Here is a 23,785-nt window from a genome sequence, read left to right on the forward strand (position 1 = left end):
AGTTATACCAAATGTATACAGTTTTTGCTATTTTACTACTTTTACAAAACATGAAACATTGTAAGAAACTAATATTAACTTTTTTGTCATCTCATTCTGATACACATAACCTTTTTATCTGTCTTTTCATAGAACAATGTGAGGGCTTGTTTTTTGCATGGTGAGCTGTAGTTTTTCATTGGTACCATTAAAAAGGTACATAGGACTTTTTAATAACCTTTTATTCCATATTTTGTAGTGGTGGGGTGGCAAAAAAAAACACATCTGGCATGGAATATTTTTTTCTTACACTATTCACTATGCTTGATAAATAATGCAATATTTTTATATTTTTGACTCTGAGGCCTTAGTCAGACGGGCGTTTTTAGCCGCGATTTGCGCATGCGCCTGCGTCCGGCGATTTTATAAAACTATTGCTTTGCAATGGTATCGGACACATGAGCGCTTTTTATGCGCTCGTCCGATAAATTATAGAACAGAAAATCGCAGATCGCACCTATCTGCGATCTGCGATTCCTGTTCTCTTCTGTATATGCGCTCAATGGGGCCGGCGGCAGCAGCGCCGACCCCATTGAGAACATATAGAAGACAAATCCTTCTTCTCTGCCACAGCTGTAACAGCTGTGGCAGAGAAGAACGATGTTTGCCCATTGAATTCAATGGAGCCGGCAATACAGCTGCTCCATTGAAAGCAATGGGCTGCCGGCGTGCGCAGGGTGAATTGTCTGGAAGGGGTTAAATATATAAGCCCTTCCCTGCAATTCATTCTAAAATGTGTTAAAATAAAAAAAAAATTGCATACTCACCTTTCCGCTGCAGCCGGAGTCCAGCCGCGGCCGCTGTCAGTTCTCCTGAACTGCTTCTCGGCACTATTCAGCCGGCGGGGCTTTAAAATCCCCGCCTGCTGAATGATCTGCCTCTGATTGGTCACAGCCCTGACCAGTCAGAGGCTGGTTTCACTCACACACCCATTCATGAATTCATGAATGGGTGAGTGACTGCTGCCTCTCAGCGCTGAGCCAATCAGGGGCAGGTCTGACTCACATCCATTCATGAATTCATGAATGGGTGTGAGTGAGGCATGCCTCTGATTGGCTCAGCGCTGAGCCAATCAGGGGGCAGGTCTGAGTCACACCCCCTTCACACCCACTGCAGGACGGCCGCGCGGAGCTCCGGCTGCCGGGAGAAGGTAAGTATACAATTTTTTTTTAATTTTTACACATTTTAGGATGCATTGCAGGTAAGGGCTTATATATTTAAGCCCTTACCGACAATTCATCCCACACTCGCCCGCAGCACATTGCTTTAAATGGAGGCGGCTCTATTGCCGTCTCCATTGAATGCAATGCGCTGGACAGCTCCGGCCCGTTTCTAATGAAACGCGGCTAGGAGCAGATTTTCGGGCGATTTGCGGGCGACTTGCGCGCACCGGTCACGGGATTTGCGGATGCGCATCCGTCATGCGATCCGCAAATCGCGCGAAAAAACGCCCGTCTGACTAAGGCCTTATGGACATGGTAATAGCAATTGTTTTTGTGGAAAGTTTAACTCAATATTTTTTTACTTGCAATATCTAACATTTTTTATTAAACTTTGTTTTCACTTTTTTGTTTTCTTGTGATTGTTTCATCGCTTGTACCAGAGGCGTAATTTGAAGCTCCTGGACCCCAACGCAAAACCTGGAACGGGCCCCAAATTATAATGCTTTATTCATAGTACTGGGCTTCCTATATGGAGAAGAGAGGCCTTATGGGCGCCCCAAGGCTCCTGGGCCCGGGTGCAACCACATCCCCTATAGTTACGCCCCTGGCTTGTACATTATATACTTGTGCTTTTTGACAACAGCCTATTAAGCTCTTCCATAAACCCGTGCTAACAAAGGAATTGCAATGTTTCCCTTTAGAAATTGGAAGGTAGGGGATAACAAAAGTACCTAGAGGTGAGGAGAGGACGAATTGACTCTTCATGGGGAATCAGGACTTTTTTTGCAATGACTGGGGTACCACAAGGCTCTGTCCTAGGCCCAGTGTTGTTCAGCATTTTTATAAATGATCTGGAGGAGGGAATTGATGGGAAACTGATCACATTTACTGATGACACAAAGCTAGGAGGGATAGCTAACACTAGGGAAGAGAGAGAGTATTCAAAAAGATCTAGAAACGCTTGAACAGTGGGCGGTGACTAAAAAAATGTTATTTAACAAGGAGAAATGCAAAGTCCTACATCTGGACAAGAAAAATGAAAAAGGCACATACAGTAGGGAAGGAATTGGGCTAAGCAGCAGCACATGTGAAAAAGACTTGGGTATACTAATAGGTCATAAACTGAACATGAGTCAATAGTGTGATGCTGCAGCCAAAAAGGCAAACACAATTCTAGTATGTATTAAGAGAAGCATAGAGTCTAGATCACGTGAGGTCATTATCCCCATCTACTCTTCCTTAGTCAGACCTCATCTAAAATACTATGTCCAGCTCTGGTTACCGCACTTTAAAAAGACATAGATAAACTGGAGCAAGTTCAGAGAAGAGTTACCAAGATGGTGAGCGGTCTACAAATCATGTCCTATGAGGAACGGTTAAAGGATCTAGGAATGTTTATAGCTTGCAGAAGAGAATATCCCCGCAGCCCATATGTAACTACATTGTATACGGGCCGCTGGTTCTCTCGTCCTCGCTAAGTGACAGCGCAGGAAATACAAACAAAAAAAGGTGTACCGCGCATGACCGCATGTGTGAGTATGCAGTTATGTGCAGTACATTATGTATCTGCTAGCAGATTCCACATGTGGCCGCGTGAGCCCGGCGTTATTCAGACCACTACCTGTAATACCTAATTTACAAGAAGCCCCGGGAACGCTCGCCTTTCTACAGTTCCACCAGCAGCTTGTTGAGTGCCTTCTGTGTGAGACCACCGCACCTCAGCAGCTTGTTGAGCGCCTTCTGTGTGAGACCACCGCACCTCAGCAAGCTTACAAAGGCTCACAGAGCGCCACTTTTTACACCCCATCCCTGCCGCTGAGGTCAAGAAATACCCCCGAAAAAAGTGTTGGGTTTGCAGCAAGCATGGCAGGAGGAGGGATACCTGATTTTATTGCCCCTTGTGCCCATCCCCACCAGCCTCTGTAATTACCCCTGTCTTCGGACATACCACACAGTTTACATTATTACTTTTATCTTAGATTTAGGGAACGCCACAAAGGAGGGTGGTGGGGGGATAATTTTTAGGGAGTCAGTTTTTTTTTTTTCTGCACAAGTGAGCATTGGGACATGGAATTTATTCAGTTGTGCCCTGAAATCCAACGGGTGTTCCTACCATTATAGGCCTAACCATGTGTCTTGTAAGTAGATTAGGGCCACAAGGGGTATGTTTCTGAACACAGAACAAACAGGGGTATCGATTTTGGGGTAAGAGTCTTCATTCATATGTACACTGTACAAAAAAACCTTTTTTAAATTGATACAATTGCCAAAAAATGAAAATTGCAATTTTTTCCTTCTGCTTGGCTTAGATTCATTCAAAAACTGTGGGGTCAAAATAAACAGTACACCCCTAGATGAATTCGTTAAGAGGTCTAGTTTTCAAAATGGGGTCATTTGTGGGGGTTCTCCATCGTTTTGGCCGCTCAAGGGCTCCACAAGTGGGCAATGGGGCCTAAATCACCTTCAAGCAAAATGTCTGTTCTGAAAGCTACCGGCTGCTCCTTTTGGTTTGAAAATATTATGGAAATTTGGAAATTTTGGCCCTAATATTATGTCCGTTATGCATGCGGACATACGATTAGAGCCACAATGGGTATATTCCTAAACACAGGACAAACAGCGGTATCAATTTTGTGGTGTAAATCCTCATTTTCATGTGCATTATAGAAAAAAAAAGCCTTTAAATTGATATATTTGCAAAAATATGAATTTTTATTTTTTCTCCTCGAAATTGCATTAATTCCTGAAAACAATATGGGGACAAAATACTCCTGACCCCCTCAGTGAATACATTAAGGGGTATAGTTTTTAAAATTGGGTCATTTGTGGGGGTATCTATCATTCTGACACCTATGAGTCTTTGCAATCTTGGCTTGGTGCAGGAAAACAAAGTGTTCCTTAAAATGTTAATAATTAATGTTAAATTTGTACGTCTCCTAAATGGTTAAAAAAACCCTACAGTTTTTCAAATGTGAGTCCAGAATAAAGCAAACACATGGAAATGTATATCTTGGCAAAAGTTTATTTAGTTTGTTTGCACACATTTCAGATATTACAATTCAAAATGTGAAAAAAATGATACTTTTTCAAAATATTCCCAATTTTGGCACTTTAAATAAATATACACAAATTCTATTGATCTATTTCTCCCACCTAATCAAATACAATATGTGCTAAAAAACAATGTAAGAATTACTTATATATATGCAAAACCTTAACAGAGTTATTCTATGTTGAAGGGACATGTCAAATTTCCAAAATTTGGCCTTGTCATTAAGGTGCAAACAGGCTTGGTTATTAAGGAGTTAATAAGTCCTATAAACGACAAGCTAGAGAGCTGCCTGCATACACGATGCCTTTTCATATACTCATTTTTGGAGTGCCAAACAGGTCAAGAGACCTAATTCTCCTAATATATAGGAATCCCAGACATGGCTACACAGGGCACCCTTAGTACTTGTCCTAATATATAGGGGACCCAGACATGACTACACAGTGCACCCTTAGTACTTGTCCTAATATATAGGGACCCAGACATGGCTACACAGTGCACCCTTAGTACTTGTCCTAATATATAGGGGACCCAGACATGACTACACAGGGCACCCTTAGTACTTGTCCTAATATATAGGGACCCAGACATGGCTACACAGTGCACCCTTAGTACTTGTCCTAATATATAGGGGACCCAGACATGACTACACAGGGCACCCTTAGTACTTGTCCTAATATATAGGAGACCAGACATGACTACACAGTGCACCCTTAGTACTTGTCCTAATATATAGGGGACCAAGACATGGCTACACAGTGCATCCTTAGTACTTGTCCTAATATATAGGGGACCAAGACATGTCTACACAGTGCACCCTTAGTACTTGTCCTAATATATAGGGACCAGACATGACTACACAGGACACCCTTAGTACTTGTCCTAATATATAGGGGACCCAGACATGGCTACACAGTGCACCCTTAGTACTTGTCCTAATATATAGGAGACCAGACATGACTACACAGGGCACCCTTAGTACTTGTCCTAATATATAGGGACCCAGACATGACTACACAGTGCACCCTTAGTACTTGTCCTAATATATAGGGGACCCAGACATGACTACACAGGACACCCTTAGTACAAGTCATAATATAAAGGAGACCAGACATGACTACACAGTGCCCCCCTAATACTTGTCCTAATATATAGGGACCAGACATGACTACACAGGGTACCGTTAGTACTTGTCCTAATATATAGGAGACCAGACATGAGTACACAGTGCACCTTTAGTACTTGTCCTAATATATAGGGGACCAAGACATGGCTACACAGTGCATCCTTTGTACCTGTCCTAATATATAGGAGACCAGACATGACTACACAGGGCACCCTTAGTACTTGTCCTAATATATAGGAGACCAGACATGACTACACAGGACACCCTTAGTACTTGTCCTAATATATAGGGGACCCAGACATGACTACACAGGACACCCTTAGTACTAGTCCTAATATATAGGAGACCAGACATGACTACACAGGACACCCTTAGTACTTGTCCTAATATATAGGAGACCAGACATGACTACACAGGACACCCTTAGTACTTGTCCTAATATATAGTGGACCCAGACATGACTACACAGTGCACCCTTAGTACTTGTCCTAATATATAGGGGACCCAGACATGACTACACAGGACACCCTTAGTACTTGTCCTAATATATAGGGACCAGACATGACTACACAGTGCCCCCCTAATACTTGTCCTAATATATAGGGACCAGACATGACTACACAGGGTACCGTTAGTACTTGTCCTAATATATAGGGACCAGATATGACTACACAGTGCACCCTTAGTACTTGTCCTAATATATAGGGACCAGACATGGCTACACAGTGCACCCTTAGTACTTGTCCTAATATATAGGGACCAGACATGACTACACAGTGCACCCTTAGTACTTGTCCTAATATATACGGGACCAGACATGGAGACACAGGGCACCCTTAGTACTTGTCCTAATATATAGGGGCCAGAAACAGGACACCCTTAGTACTTGTCCTAATATATAGGGGCCAGACATGTCTACACAGTGCACCCTTAGTACTTGTCCTAATATATAGGGACCAGACATGGCTACACAGGGCACCCTTAGTACTTGTCCTAATATATAGGGACCAGACATGACTACACAGTGCACCCTTAGTACTTGTCCTAATATATAGGGACCAGACATGGCTACACAGGGCACCCTTAGTACTTGTCCTAATATATACGGGACCAGACATGGAGACACAGGGCACCCTTAGTACTTGTCCTAATATATAGGGGCCAGACACAGGACACCCTTAGTACTTGTCCTAATATATAGGGGCCAGACACAGGACACCCTTAGTACTTGTCCTAATATATAGGGGCCAGACATGTCTACACAGTTCACCCTTAGTACTTGTCCTAATATATAGGGACCAGACATGACTACACAGGGCACCCTTAGTACTTGTCCTAATATATAGGGGCCAGACATGTCTACACAGTTCACCCTTAGTACTTGTCCTAATATATAGGGACCAGACATAACTACGCAGGGCACCCTTAGTGCTTGTCCTAATATATAGGGGCCAGACATGTCTACACAGTGCACCCTTAGTGCTTGTCCTAATATATAGGGGCCAGACATGTCTTGTTACCGTATCCTACCCGATGATACGCCAGCCTGGGTTGCCCTAGAACTTACCCGCAACCCCTGTCCCTGCCTACTTGCCTCCACTCCTGGCTAACCCCAGGCGGGCAACTGGGCAGCGGTCCCTACACTCGCTAGGGACCGAGGAGGGACGCTGGCATACCAAGATGGAGCAGGGTAGGATACTGACAGGTATGGCAGGTGAATAAACCAACAGACCAATAAAGCAGACCGAGGCAGATGGATAACCTGGCAGATAACGCAGACAAGCTGAACACAGGAGACTGTCAGAGGCAGGCAGCTAGCACACTGAGCAGAAACCAATAACTGGCAGTGAATGGACCTCACTGCCAGCCTTATAAACAGAAGCCTCCGCCCAGGGGCAGAGAGGGGGAGGCGACGCCTCCTAGCAGAATCTCATAAGAGGGACGCATGCATAGAGCTGCACTCATAGACGCCCGGACCCACGAGTGTGCGCACCGCACCGAGCAACCACCCGTGGCCCCGGCAGCCGCCGCATGGTAACATGTCTACACAGGGCACCCTTAGTACTTGTGCTAATGTATAGGGGACCCAAACAGGACTAAACAGTGCACCCTTAGTACTTGTGCTAATATATAGGGGACCCAGACATGGCTACACAGTGCAACCTTAGTACTTGTGCTAATATATAGGGGACCCAGACATGGCTACACAGTGCAACCTTAGTACTTGTGCTAATATATAGGGGACCCAGACATGGCTACACAGTGCACCCTTAGTACTTGTCCTAATATATAGGGGACCCAGACATGACTACACAGGACACCCTTAGTACTAGTCCTAATATATAGGAGACCAGACATGACTACACAGGACACCCTTAGTACTTGTCCTAATATATAGGAGACCAGACATGACTACACAGGACACCCTTAGTACTTGTCCTAATATATAGTGGACCCAGACATGACTACACAGTGCACCCTTAGAACTTGTCCTAATATATAGGGGACCCAGACATGACTACACAGTACACCCTTATTACTTGTCCTAATATATAGGGGACCCAGACATGACTACACAGTGCACCCTTAGAACTTGTCCTAATATATAGGGGACCCAGACATGACTACACAGTACACCCTTATTACTTGTCCTAATATATAGGGGACCCAGACATGACTACACAGTGCACCCTTAGAACTTGTCCTAATATATAGGGGACCCAGACATGGCTACACAGTGCACCCTTATTACTTGTCCTAATATATAGGGGACCCAGACATGACTACACAGTGCACCCTTAGAACTTGTCCTAATATAAAGGAGACCAGACATGGCTACACAGTGCCCCCTTATACTCTATTATATAGGAGACCAATCATGACTACACCGGGCACCCTTAGTGCTTGTCCTAATATATAGGGACCAGACATGACTACACAGGGCACCCTTAGTACTTGTCTTAATGTATAGGGGACCCAGGCATGGATACACAGTGCACCCTTAGTACTTGTGCTAATATATAGGGGACCCAAACAGGACTAAACAGTGCACCCTTAGTACTTGTGCTAATATATAGGGGACCTGGACATGGCTACACAGTGCACCCTTAGTACTTGTGCTAATATATAGGGGACCTAGACATGGCTACACAGTGCAACCTTATTACTTGTCCTAATATAAAGGGGACCCAGACATGGCTACACAGTGGACCTTTAGTACTTGTGCTAATATGTAGGGCACCTAGACATGGCTACACAGTGCACCCTTATTACTTTTCCTAATATATAGGGGACCCAGACATGACTACACTGGGCACCCTAAGTACTTGTGCTAATAAATAGGGGACCTAGAGATGGCTACACAGTGCACCCTTAGTACTTGTCCTGATATGTAGGGGACGTTAAAGCATTTTTTTTCTCCCCTGTCCTCCTGCACACAGGACCGCCGACACATTCTATACATCTTTGGAATCGTGTCACCCCTAGGCATCCTGTTGTCCTATCCAGCCGAACTGACGAAGGGGTTCTTCCCCGAAACGCGTATTCCATTGCTGGTTTTTAATTTCTGAAAAAATAATAAAAAAGAAGTGCTTTCACCATCACACATTGGACTTTGATCTACATCTTCCAGTAGCTTAGAGTGTTGCGCCTCCATACCAGTTCTTTTCACATCCTTTTCGCTACACTTACGCCCACACTGGTGGAGCGTCATCTGGTTGGCAGCACCTCCACCATTCAAATACTCAATCATTGAAAACTCTTTGTACTCCATAAATATTCCACTACCCTCACTGGGTCTTGCTCCACCCTCCTTTTTCATTTCTTTTACTCACATGTAGGGGACCCAGACATGGCTACACAGTGCACCCTTAGTACTTGTCCTAATATATAGGGGACCCAGACATGACTACACAGTGCACCCTTATTACTTGTCCTAATATATAGGGGACCCAGACATGACTACACAGTGCACCCTTAGAACTTGTCCTAATATAAAGGAGACCAGACATGGCTACACAGTGCCCCCTTATACTCTATTATATAGGAGACCAATCATGACTACACAGGGCACCCTTAGTGCTTGTCCTAATATATAGGGACCAGACATGACTACACAGGGCACCCTTAGTATTTGTCTTAATGTATAGGGGACCCAGGCATGGATACACAGTGCACCCTTAGTACTTGTGCTAATATATAGGGGACCCAAACAGGACTAAACAGTGCACCCTTAGTACTTGTGCTAATATATAGGGGACCTGGACATGGCTACACAGTGCACCCTTAGTACTTGTGCTAATATATAGGGGACCTAGACATGGCTACACAGTGCAACCTTATTACTTGTCCTAATATAAAGGGGACCCAGACATGGCTACACAGTGGACCTTTAGTACTTGTGCTAATATGTAGGGCACCTAGACATGGCTACACAGTGCACCCTTATTACTTTTCCTAATATATAGGGGACCCAGACATGACTACACTGGGCACCCTAAGTACTTGTGCTAATAAATAGGGGACCTAGACATGGCTACACAGTGCACCCTTAGTACTTGTCCTGATATGTAGGGGACCCAGACATGGCTACACAGGGCACCCTAAGTACTTGTCTTAGTATATAGGGGACCCAGACATGGCTACACAGTGCACCCTTAGTACTTGTGCTAATATATAGGGCACCTAGACATGGCTACACAGTGCACCCTTATTACTTTTCCTAATATACAGGGGACCCAGAAATGACTACACAGTGCACCCTTAGTACTTGTGCTAATATATAGGGGACCTAGACATGGCTACACAGTGCACCCTTATTACTTTTCCTAATATACAGGGGACCCAGAAATGACTACACAGTGCACCCTTAGTGCTTGTGCTAATATATAGGGGACACAGACATGGCTACACAGTGCACCCTTAGTACTTGTGCTGTTATATAGGGGACACAGACATGGCTCCACAGTGCACCCTTAGTACTTGTCTGGTGGTGGTGAGTGCTGCTGTTTCTCCACTTTGTTTAAGCATCCACACATAGACATTTCTGTGCCCAGATGATTGGGACCACATGAAATAGCATTGTGGTCCTCATGTTGTGCATCACTGGACTACAATCTTCTTGTGTTTAGCACAAATGATATACTTTTTTGCTAGAGGTAATATTTCAGTAAGGCTTGTGGCCATGTGTGTTTTACATCAAGATTCACCTGTTTTTCTCTTGTTCTTCTCTTTTCAGGTACTTCAAAAGCTTGGAAAAGCAGACGAAACAAAGGATGTGCAATTTGAGGAATATGTGCAGAACTTCAAAAGACAAGAGGTAATATATGTGGGTTGTATTATGTACCTGTAGGCATGTGAAAGATAGATGTGATACAAGCCCTACCAACAATCGGCAACCCACAGTGTAGTGAACAAAGATATGAGAAAAGCCTACCGCAAATAAGAGAAAATGAAAACATTATTGAATGTAGCAAATAATGTCAGCATTTTTATCATTCATTCCCACTGGAGTCAATACTGCTGTATTCATTAAATTGAAGGTGTATAATGTAGCTTCTGGACTGTTTTGTGCCACCACCTCACAGCCAGTGCTCCCATGTGCTTCTTTAGCACCAAACCTTTCTGTCCTGGATGGCAGCATAATGGGAGCAAGTACTGGTGCATCTTTTCTCCACCGGAAGTATGGGTGAAGACGCAGGTTAGCCGGGTGAACAGAGGGGAGGGCCAGGTGACGCCCACAGGTGGTGATTGACTGTTGCATCTCCCCTTGCGAGTCCGCAGCTGTGAGTATGTCGGCTGCCATCCTCCCTGGCTGTGCCCCCGCTCGCACTCAAAACCCACTCCCCATGCCGGTGTCAAGTTCTCGCCATGCCCCCGCTGTCAGTGTCCAGCCATCTGTGGGTGTGAGGCTTCTGCGGTTCTTGTGCTCACAGTCCTGCTGTGAATCTCCCCTCCTCTGGCCTTGCCACTTTGCAGTCACTGTGCTTCTACCCGGCTGACTGCCATCAGCGCAGGCCTACTGATACAGTCCACAGCACCCTCCCCTCTTCAGTACTGGCAGCAGCTAGTAGGAACGCTCCGTCCGGTAGTCTGCTGCCTCCTTGGTGTTAAAGCCCCTCCTCCAGACGCTGCCTAGCCGCCTCCTCCATCCTGCCATGCTGTGGGATAGGCAGCACCTTTCACTGCTCTGCAGCCTCCTCGAAAGGCCATCAACGGTGCTGTTCATGGTCCTGCACCAGGGGCTACATCTGTACGCCTGCGCGGCAGCCAATCCGCAAATGGAGGTGTGAACTGGCCGTTCCCTGTCAGTGTTCTAGGTTAAACCCATGTCTTCACTCCTAGTTACAGTGGAGACAAGATGCACCAGTACCATGGGAGCCCAGCTTCATCTTCACTGTGGGACAACTGTCTCTTTCATGGACATCGCTGCCTGCATAAGCTTGTGATTTATAGTTGAGCTTCTGTACTACTTACTACGCATTAGGGTGGCCCATAGAGATATGTCAAACAACAAAGTGTCAGTTAAACAGCAAGAGATCTTCCCAATTTGTGACATCTGCTAATACTAATGTTAGGGTAAAGTTTTAGTTTTAAATTCCAACTGCAACATGGGACTCAAAATGGATGTATATTATGAGAAATGGCGCTTACACGCAGGATTTCCGATTACACAAGCTACAGCATTAATATTAACAATTGGTTTTTGCAAAAAAAACAATTTACTTTAAAACATTAAAGGGGTTTTGTCATTAAAAAAAATTATCTAACCATACCTATTCCTTCCCTGTCTGTCTCCTTATCACATCTTCTCCTGGTTGAGCTTCTTCAGTGCCCCAGGTCAGCTCACTGCAGGCTGGGCCCAGCTTGTTATGAGGGCTGCTTATCACAAATTCCTTTCGGCTGGGTCAGTGAAGGTCACATCCCTGTGCTGTAGCTTCACTGCCTAGGAAGGAATTGTAATCTATTTCAGAGACAGCCTGCATGAGCAATCTCTGAAGATAGGCAGTCCTCCTGCTGGCCTGTGAGCTGTGACATAACGTACATTGGAAGACTGCCAACCAAATGTACTTAACCTCACAGGAAGGAGAAGAATCAGGCAGCTGGAGGTGAAGTGACCCCCTGGACTGCAGGAGAGAGGAGAAGATAAGGGAGGTGAAGATCTGGTAAGTAGACTGATGGGGGAGGAATAGATAAGCAGAGCATTTTTCTTTTTTAGTGACAGAACCTCTTTAAGTATTGACAATGACATTTGTCCTGACAATCTACACATTTGTGCTGTTCCTACAAAAATATTCCAAATATATGAAAATAGTCAAAATTACGACATAACTAATTGTCAGCCAGTGTTTAAGGACTGGACAGAAGACTTCTTGGTAATCTGTGATGGAACAGCCTTGCGATTTGCTTCCACAACTTGAAGAAACCATTGTTTTTCTTCTTCGTCATTAGTAAAAAGTCAGCATGGAACCAGAGCAAAGGGGTTGCGGGGTCCCTTTAAGAGGAAGCCCTGCATGACTGGGGGTGTGGGGGCTGAGTAGCCAGGAGAAGTTAGGGAAGGGTTACTGGGGATGGTAGGGTCAGGATAGTTCTAGAAGGTGGGAGTAAACTAACTCGGATTAATGGAGAGAGAAGTAGGCAGAGAGGATATAAAAGGAGAGGAGAAAGGAGTGAAGACATTCCTGTGGGAAAACAAAGTGAGAAGAGAGTAGAGAGCGTGCAGGATGCTGCTTGGCTCCAGGAGCAGGTGGCTGGAGTGCTTGGAGATGTGCCTAGGATGTCAGGAGGGCCAGGACAGCAGGAGTGGAAGCAGCCTAGCCACCTTCTCCTGGAGCCAAGTAGCACCCTGCATGCTGGCTGATGCTCGTAGGTCCTTAAAAAGCTGCTGCACATCCATAACGCAAGTCTCTACACAGCAACTAAAGCTCTCTACTCTCTTTTCACTTTGTTTTACCACAGGAATGCCTTTACTCCTTCCTCCTCTCCTTTTATATCCCCTCCACCCACTTCTCTCTCCACCAATTGCAGTTATTTTACTCCCACCTTCTAGAACTATCCTGACCCTCCTCGCAGAGGAGAAGGCACCTTCATCCCGCTGGCGGCTCCAGAGTCCCTCTGGGGACCCCCAGGCAGCATCTCCCTCCCTCTCTCAGCTTCAGGGCAGGAAGGCAAGGCCCCAGAAGAATCAGATTTAGCGGGCGACAGGGACAGCACACAGGGTAACCAGCTCTGGTCGGGAGACGGAGCCTGCGGTGCCGATCGGTAGGGAGTGGAGTTATGGAGGTCTCCCCTGGTGATGTACCGGCTGGGAGAGCCTCTTTCCTGAGGCAAACCAGAGGGAGGATGGTCAATTGGGCTTTTGGTGAGGTGCCGGCCAGGGGGCGGACCGGGACCCCAAGAGGAGGAGGTGGAGTGATGGCGCTCATGGGAGAGATGACCGGTCGGCGTCAAGATGGACGAGCTGGGAGCAGTGCGGTCAGGCTGAGGCTGGCGGTGGTCATGCTGCAGCTGGATCATCGGCTGGGAGCCAGGTAGAGTACAGCTGAAGAGGTGACATCGGGTGAGTGGCAGCTGGATGATGCAGAATCGGAGGAGACGGGAACGAAGCTGACCTTCAGGAGTGCGGTGGTCCAGCGGGTGGGAACACAGCTCTCATGCAGCCCGGTGAACATGCTTCCATGTTTTGTTTGTCCGATGATTTTAATGTGGGTCAGTGTAGGGGAGTGAGGTTAGTTGGCGGAGATGTGGTGGTTGTGGATAATGAGTTTGGTAGGGATAGTGGCAACTTATGGATGTTTGTTAGGTAATGTGGGGGATTTATTGTAGCATTGTAATTGGGGGATGGGCCTGGGGTGGTAACCCCATCTCTGATTGCGTCATGGGTAATGCAGGAAGTGGGGAACAACGTTGATGTTGGTATTTGCTCTGGGAGTAGTGTGATGGCAGGGGGTGTGCAGAGATCTGGGGGTGTAACAGTCGCGGTGCAGATGGAAAAGGATAGTGAGGCAGTCTGGTTAGAAAACAGGGTGAAGGTATAGGTTTACGTCTGCTTTGAGGGGCCCCTGGGGGCACATCTAAAGAAGGCGGCCCAAGAGTAAAATATGGAAGGACGAGTATGTGGAGATTTTCTCCCTGTTGCCCTTAGAGAAGTTTAATCTCGATAAGGATAAGCGGACCGAGTTGAAGAAGGAGGGGGAGGAGAAAAAGGAGGTGGCGGTTGATATCTCTGACTTTCACCAATTGGTTGCAGGATTTTGCGATTTTTGGTGGGAGTTGTGGGTAAAAAGGTGCCAGAGAATTGCTCAGCACTCTTTTGTTATTTGGATTCTATAGGGGATGCAAACTAGATGTGGTTGCATTATGACAAGCAATTTCATCAGCACAAAGCAGTGCGTCCCAGTATCCGCTGGGACCATAAGGACATTGGGCTTTGGTGGAAGTTAATGTGGCCAACACAGTATGGGCAGTCCTCTTCAGGGGGGTGCTGTGTCTTCCGGCACAAGTGGTGGTGGTGGTTCCAGTAGAGGTGGCGGGGTGTCGGTGGTCCGAAAGGCAGGGTATTGCTGGCAGTTCAATGAAAGTCAGTGTAAATTTGGGACAACTTGTTGATTTAAACACAATTGCTCCATTTGTAGCAGAACGGGCCACAGGGCATCCAAGTGTTTTCGAAAAGGAAAAGGAAAGGTGGCAGGCCCTGGTGGAAAAAGGGAGGATGCCGGTGATGGTTCACAAGATGACCCCCTTTCTAAATATGTGCCTGGATCGGGAGAAGACGCGTCTGTTATTTTGGGGTTTTTCGGAGAGATTTCATATCCCGTCGTGAGCAGATGAGGTTTCGGTTTTCTGTTAAAAATTTGCATTCGGCTATGCAGTACCCAGAGGTGGTGCATGAGAAATTCAGAAAGAACGTGTTGTTGGGGCAAATGGCGGGTCCATTTGCATCTCCTCTGCTTTCCAACTTGGTGGTGTCCCCATTGGGTGTGGTTCCAAAGAGGGAGCCTGGGAAATTTCGTTTTATACACCATTTGTTGTATCCATTAATGACGGGTTTGCATCTGAATTGTGTTCAGTAGTTTATACGTTGTTTGATGTGGCAGTTCGGTGTGTGCAGCGGTGTGGCAGAGGGGTGTTAGCAAATACGCATGTGGAGTCTGCTTTTCAGCTGTTGCCAATAGACCCGGTAGCATTTATTTGTTTGGGAGTGGGAATAATTTGTTGATATGTGTTTGCCGATGGGGTGTTCTATTTCATGTGCATATTTTGAGGCGTTTAGTTCTTCTTTGGAATGGATGGTTCTGAATGTGTCGGGGGTGCAGTCGGTTTTGCACTACTTGGATGATCTTTTGTGTGTTGGCACGTTGAGTTCTCAGATTTGTGCATCGCTGTTAGCCATGGTGCAATGGGTAGCCAAGAAGTTTGGTGTCCGGTTGCTCCAGAAAAAATGGAGGCTCCGGTGACACACCTTAGTTTTCTCGATATCACGATTCATACTGAAAAAATGGAATGCTGGCTCCTGGAGGATAAATTGGAGTCTTTGCGGCATGATTTGCAGAGGGTGCGGGGGCTCAAGAAGATTACATTGCGTGATTTTTTTGCAGTCATTGTTGAGTAAGCTGAACTTTGCGTCCTAGATCATGCCAATGGGGCATCTGTTTTGTAGGAGAATGGCGGGAGCGACGGCCGGGGTAAGAGCAGCTCATCATTTTGTTCAGGTGTTGGCTAACATCAGGGTGGATTTGTTGGTGCGGTCTAGTTTTTTGACAGGTATAATGGTCGGTCGAGTTGGCGGTTGAGAATTTTGATTGTGAACAGCCAGGGCGGTTGGCTTCGGAGCATTTTTACAAGGCCAATGGTGCGCAAGTCCGTGGCCTGAGGAGTGGCGGAGGTTGGGGGCAGTGAAGAATCTAGTGTTGTTGGAACTGTTTCCAATAGTTGTGGCGGTGTCACTTTGGGGGGAGTGGTTTAAAAACAAAATTTGTTTTCATTGTGACAATCTGGGGTGGTTCAAGCGATTAATTGTCTGACAGCTCGTTTGCCCCCAGTGGTGGATTTGTTGAGGTACTTGGTTTTGGCTTGTTTGTCGTTGAATGCTTGGGTGGTGGCGGCGCACGTTCCGTGGTTGACAATGTTATAGCAAATGCTCTTTCTCATTTCCAGCGGGATCGTTTTCGCACTCTGGTGCCAGAGGTGGAGAAAGAAGGCCTGCCTAGTCCATCGGAATTATGGACCATGGTCAACGTGCAGTGGAAAACTTAATTTTGGCTTTGCTGGCACAGGGTACATGGACGGCATATGAGTAGGCATTGGGACATAGGGAAATGGAGGAGGAGTTGTCTGAGGGTGACAGGGTAGTGGTGTTGCTCGTTTTTTTGGGAACTGCAGCGGTGCAGGGCTGGTCAGTGGCAAAGGTAAACCGGTTTGTGGCAGGACTGGCCTTCAGTTTTAAGTTGTGGGAAATTAGGAATTTGACAAGAGTTTTTGGTGCATCAGGCATTAAGAGGTTTTCGGAGAGGAAGGGTGGTAAAGGATAGGAGGCGGCCTATCACGTTTGTGGTATTGGAGAGGATAGGTTTGACTTTGAGAGTTGTATGTATGGATCGGTTTGAAGAATGTATGTTTTGTTGTGGTTTTTCATTGGCCTTTTTTGGGGCATTTAGAGTTGGGGAGTTGGTCTCTCCCAGTAAGAGTGTAAAAGGATGTTTAGAGATGGAGGATGTGGTGATGGGTGAGGGGAGATTGGAAATTTGGCTGAGATGGTCCAAGACCGACTAGTTGGGAAAAGGAAGGAAGGTGTGTTTAGGGCATGTGCCGGGGACTGATATGTGCCTGGTGAAGTGTTTTTGGCTACCAGGTTTTTTGGCATCAGGATGGTTAGTTTCTTTCGAAATTTCAATTCAATGGAGTGTTAAAGAAGGTGTTGGCGGAGCTTGGCCTAGAAGGAGGGGTTTATTTGTCTCAGTCCTTTAAGATTGGTGCCGTGACAGAAGCGGCAGGATGGGGTTTGGCTCCAGATATAGTTAAAAAAATAGGCAGGTAGGAGTGGACGCATTATTTGTTGTATGTTCTGGGCGACTCCTATGTTTACTGGGCAACATAAAGGGCCCGGGTGCGGCTGACAGGGAGGCACCTGGGATTTTAGAGGGAGGAGGTTGTGATTCGTTGATTGGAGATTAGAGGGATACGGTGGTGTCAGGTGTTGAGGGAGGTGCAATGTTTTGTAGACCTGGATAGGTGCCCTGATGTGCTAGTATTACATGTTGAGGGAAATGATTTGGGGAGTTGCCCAGCGTGCGAATTGGGCCGTGATTTTCAATATCATTTTTTGCGACTTTGTTAATTGTCATGGCAGCTGTTGGCGGGTGGGGGGGTCCTTGGAGTCGTTTTAAATTGGTTAGGGGCGAGTCATGGTCTCACCTGCTAAGGTGTCCTCCCTGGTTTAATTTGTATGGTGTCTGGTGCGGTGTGACTTGACTAGTGGGGAGGGGCAGTAAACCCCCTCTGGCCGTAAGTTATAGTGGTAGTAGCCACCACAGGGCGGTTTGTTGTGGCCCCGGAGCCAGTTCGTACGGTTGAGGGGAAGGTTATGTTGAGCGTTATAGTTTAGCACCAGATTTTTGTGGCTCCAAGGACTCCCCCTTGTATATGTATAATGTTTTGATGTTAGTTTGTTTTAATAAATTGGCTGCTGTGGCCATTTTTAGCCAAAAAGGAGTACGGGGTGTCATTATTGGAGTTGGAAGTGCTTGCAGCGGAGGGTACTCAGCCTCCCCGCGTCATGAAAATTTCTGATCTTTGAGCGCAACCTTGGCTTAGACATATGAACCTGGAACTCTGCTCCAAATAAAGGTTTGTTAAAAAGAAAAAAAATAAAGGGTGTCTTGCTTTGTAGTTAAAGGTTGAGTTTTTGGGCCTCCTGCAGAGCCACCTCAATCAATTAATTTCCATTCCATCCTGATTAGCATTGACAATCAATGTACTTTTTGCAATTTTTGCAATCTACTGCAGCGACTTCACTGTCATTTTTGATTTCCACAGAGCATGAACCACCAATTGCTTCACCCAGTTCCACAGCTAACATTTGAATTTGCAGTAGAAGCAAATGCATTTCTGCTTACCGTTTCGCGCACGCTGCAAGAAACACAGCACAACTGCACCATGTGTATCTATGTATGCACCTTCAGCATCTGTTCACAAGCTGTGGAAATGCTAGGGGTTTATTTGCAGCGGAATTGGGTGCAGAAAATGTGCAGCGTTTTACATTACCAGCAGTGTGGATGAGATTTTAAGAATGCTGCAGAAAATATCTGCAGCATAACTTGATGTGTGAAGTGGATTTTCAATCCGCGGGATGTCAGTTTATTTGTGGCCTTTCGGCACAGATTTCACCTTTCAAATCCACGGCAAACTGTGTGCAGCATGCAGATTTTCTTGTGGACATTGTCGTAGATCTGCACTAAAATCTGCGGTGGATTTTCCGTTATGTTTGAACGTTACCTTGGGGTGATAGGACAAATCTAGAAGTGATAGAATACCTTATTATTGGCTTCTTTTACAGGCCTCTAGCTATCGACGGATAAGATCTTATAGTAATCTATATATATAAAGGTGAAAGCCCTCACTCACTGACTCACTCACTCACTCGCCACTAATTCTCTAACTTCCCAATGTCGTACAAACATAAAATTTAGCAGGAGCATTATTTAGGTTCTATATAGGAAAAGTAAAGGAGTCACAACTCGAAAATTCAATGCCAAATGCAAAAGTATTGGGACCCCTGTGTAATGTACCAAATCTAATTCTCTAACTTCCCGATGCCGTACAAACATGGAATTTGGAATAATCATTCTTTAGGTCCTAAATAGGAAAAGTAAAGGAGTCACAACTTGAAAATTCAATGCTAGGTGCAAAAGTATTGGCACCCTTATGTAATGTAACTTCCCAGTGTCGCACAAACATGAAATTTAGCAGAAACATTCTTTAGGTCCTAAATAGGAAAAGTAAAGTAGTTACAACTCAAAAATTTACTGCTAAGTGCAAAAGTATTAGCCCCCCTGTGTAATGTACCTAATCTAATTCTCTAGCTTCCTGGTGTCATGCAAACATGAAATTTGGCAAAACCATTCTTTAGGTTCTAAATAGGAAAAGTAAAGGGGTCACAACTCGATTATTAAATGCTAAGTGCAAGAGTAAGTGCACCCCTATGTAATGTAACTTCTCGGTGTCGTACAAGCGTGAAATTTGGCGCGAGCATTCTTTAGGTCCTAAATGAGGAGAGTGGGGGGGGGGGGGAGGGTAGCACATTCTGCAGAGGGACATCCGTACACGCAGCCTAAGGAGAATCTAACGCTCCTCTATGTGTATACATATTTTATTCCTCGGTTGCTCTAAAGTAAACTCGACTTCATAAAATTTTCCGTGCGAACAAAACAAACACCTGTATCAAATTAACTCTGGCGAGGCCGGGCATATCAGCTAGTTGTTAATAATGATGATGTTGCTCTTCACAGATCTACATCAGCAGGAACCTCACATTGCTGATAAGATCGCAGTTTTCCGACGGGTATTGCACACAGAAGTTAATCACTGATGCTTTTAATATTTCAATCAGACTCGGCTCTCCTCATGCTGTTCCACCAGTAAGCTTCACATCTAGCCAGGCTACAATTATTCCTTGTGGTACTTCAGCAATGTAATTTTTCCGACATAGAATTGCATATTAATTGCTGTATTCTCAATGCTCATTTGTCAGAGATTAAAGCAATGTTTTCATTACTTTTACCTCACATAATTGCAAAGTCAGCTGGAACGGTTTATCCTTGAATAGAAAATCTCTGCATCGTGTTGTACTTGATGGCAAATATCTGTAATTACCGTTAAATACAATTAGCTGTTTAAAGTTATTCTATTAAATCGCTGCTTAACAAACTGTTGTTTCTTTTACATTCATACATCCAACTATATCTATCTCATATCTATCTATCTCTCTCTCTCATAGCTATCTATCTCTCTCAAAGCCATCTATCTCTCTCTCTCAAAGCTATCTATCTCTCTCAAAGCCATCTATCTCTATCTCATATCTATCTATCTCATATCTAGCTATCTATCTCATATCTATCTATCTATCTCATATCTATCTCATATCTATCTATCTCATATCTAGCTATCTATCTCATATCTATCTATCTCATATCTATCTATCTCTCTATCTCATAGCTATCTATCTCATATCTATCTATCTATCTCATATCTATCTATCTATCTCATATCTATCTCATATCTATCTATCTCATATCTAGCTATCTATCTCATATCTATCTATCTCATATCTATCTATCTCTCTATCTCATAGCTATCTATCTCATATCTATCTATCTCTCTATCTCATAGCTATCTATCTCATATCTATCTATCTCTCTATCTCATAGCTATCTATCTCATAGCTATCTATCTATCTATCCCATATCTATCTATCTATCTATCTCATATCTATCTATCTATCTATCTCATATCTATCTATCTATCTATCTATCTCATATCTATCTATCTATCTATCTCATATCTATCTATCTATCTCATATCTATCTATCTATCTATTTAGCTATATATCTATCTCATATCTAGCTAATATCTATCTATCTATCTCATATCTCTCTATCTAATATCTATCTATAATATCTATCTATCTATCTCATATCTAGATATCTATCTCATATCTAGATATCTATCTCATATCTAGATATCTATCTCAAATCTAGATATCTATCTCAAATCTAGCTATCTAATATCTATCTATCTATCTCATATCTATCTCATATCTATCTATCTAATATCTATCTATCTCTCTTTCATTTCTACCTCTCTCTCTCTCTCATATCTATCTATCTCTCTCATTTCTACCTCTCTCTCTCTCATATCTACCTCTCTCTCTCATTTCTACCTCTCTCTCTCATATCTATCTATCTCTCTCATTTCTACCTCTCTCTCTCATATCTATCTATCTCTCTATCTCATAGCTATCTATTTATTTATCTATCTATCTCTCTATCTATCTCATATCTATCTATCTTTTTCATATCTATATCATATCTATCTTTTTCATATCTATCTCATATCTCTCTATCTAATATCTATCTCTCTCTTAATCTCATAGCTCTCTATCTATCTATCTATCTATCTATCTCATATCTCTCTCCCTATCTCCCAATAGATGATAGATATGAGATAGATAGATATATAGACACACACACATATATACACATACCCCGGTGCCCGGACCACTTCTCCATGTGGAAGCAGCAGCACAGACAGACACATCAGCTTCCATCCAGCAGGAGGCAGGGGCAGCACATGATGGCATCATCAGTCCCTGCCGGCCCATGTGACTGCCTCCCTCCTCCTCCCCCCTGCTCTTCCCTGCTTCCTCTCAGGCTGGCCGCTCAGCCTGCCATGTGATTGGTGCAGTGCTGCAAACAGAGTGGCGAGCTGTTAATGCACTGAATGTGCATGTGTATATGGCAGAGGGCAGCCTTGGGCCCCCCTGAGCGCAGAGGCTGGGTCGCCACCGCGCCCCCAGCGACCTCTGATGCTATGCCTATGTCTCTCTCTATCTCAAATCTATCCATCCATCCATCCATCCGTCTATCTATCTTTGCTAATTAATACGAATGATTTTATGTACAGAATAATTTGGTTAGCCACTGAAGGACCAGCCACATTTCAGTTTTTCATTCTTGTTTTTTCCGTCCCTACTTTCAAAAAATCATAACCATTGTGACCATTTGATTGCTTGCACAATATGCTAAAATACTTCAGAATAGCAGTGTATTGGACTTTAACTCCTTAAGAACACGGCCTATTTTGGGCTTAAGGACGGACCGATTTTTGGCGGATTTTAATCTCCATTCTTCAAAAGTCATAACTTTTTAAACATTTTTTTTAGTCGACACAGCCGTATAAGGGCTTGTTTTTTGCATGGTGAACTGTAGTTTTTATCGGTGCCATTTTTGGGTACATAGACTATATTGTAAAACTTTTGTTATATTTTTTAAGATCGCAGGGAGAGAAAACGCATTAATTCTGACATAGATTTTTGTTGTGTTTCTTTTTTTTTTAAGCGTTAATCATGCAGCATACATGACACAATCCATTTTTTCTGCGGGCCGGTACGATTACAACGTAAACCCTTTCTTGTAAATCTTTTTCTAAATCGATGCATTCAAAGTCCTATAACTTTTTTATTCTTCCATGGACGGAGCTCTGTAAGGGCTTATTTTTTGTGAGACGAGCTGTAGTTTTTATTGGTACCATTTTGGGGTACATACGGCTTTTTTGATAACTTTTATTGTGTTTATTGCGAGTCAATATGCTAAAAATGTGCATTTTGCCTCAGTTGTTTAGCGGGTTTTTTTACGCTTATTGCCATGCAGGACAAAAAGCGTGTTCAACTTATTGTATGTGTCGTTATGGACACAATGATACCAAATATGTGGGATTTTTTAATGCTAACATTAGAAAAGGCCCCCAAAAAGTTATTTTTTGTACATTGTTTTTTACATTTTATTTTTTGTACATTATTTTGATCTTTTTTTTACACCATTTGTGTTCCTCTGAGAGACTTACACCATACCAGCTCTGATTGCCATGATAAGGCATTGCAGGACATCTCTTCTGCAATGCCTTATAGCTTATTACAGCGATCATAGGCAATGGCAACACAGGACGCCAGTATCCAGGCCAAGGGTAGAATCACTTGTAGGGGCTCAGATGACAAGACTGTTCATCTAATCACACCACAACTCTAAACATTCACATATCTGCCTGAAATGTAACTGCATGGCGAGTTTTGGAGCAAAATGACGACTCCTTGTAGGGGCGGAATTGTTTTTGACAGAGTGTATAAGACTTTTTACCATTAAATACTGTAGAATCAAAGTGTTAACATCCACTTCTCTGTGATTGTGTGTTAGTGCTTCACATGCTCCGCCCCCTGATCACATGACTGTGACGTCATCACAAGACCCTTTATCCTTGCACACTGAATGAGGGATTATGGGTGGGCTACAACCCCCACAAACCCCCATGGCCTCAGTTGCTATGGATACAGCAGTACTCAATATGGCAGTTTGTAACTGGTTGTGAGACAGCTGGACACCTGTGTGGAGACTCCAATAAATAACACCTCACAAATGTTCACCTACATAGCTGGCAGTGCATATTGACCAACAACATTGAAGCATAGTCCTTCACCACTATCTTCACATCTCCTAAATGTGATATCATGTCTTTCCAATGGCTAATGCCACCAACACCAACCAGTGTTGAAACAAACCGTCAATGTCATGCAAACATGTCAACAAAGAGGCAGGGGCGTAACTATAGAGGATGCAGGGGATGCGGTTCCACCCGGGT

The 23,785-nt window shown here is 44.4% G+C and overlaps 1 protein-coding gene across 4 annotated transcripts in view; it reads left to right on the forward strand.

The window, feature by feature from the left end:
- AMPH (amphiphysin) overlaps window positions 1-23,785 on the forward strand; it is a 214,858-nt gene that overhangs the window by 90,123 nt on the left and 100,950 nt on the right. For all 4 annotated transcript variants that reach the window (XM_066584899.1, XM_066584900.1, XM_066584901.1 and 1 more), the window contains exon 2: window positions 10,617-10,697. In XM_066584899.1, coding sequence (XP_066440996.1) covers window positions 10,617-10,697 — 81 coding nt within the window. The remainder of the gene's footprint in view (window positions 1-10,616; window positions 10,698-23,785) is intronic.

This window comes from Eleutherodactylus coqui, chromosome 12 (assembly GCF_035609145.1).
Source record: "Eleutherodactylus coqui strain aEleCoq1 chromosome 12, aEleCoq1.hap1, whole genome shotgun sequence".
Classification (NCBI taxonomy): domain Eukaryota; kingdom Metazoa; phylum Chordata; class Amphibia; order Anura; family Eleutherodactylidae; genus Eleutherodactylus; species Eleutherodactylus coqui.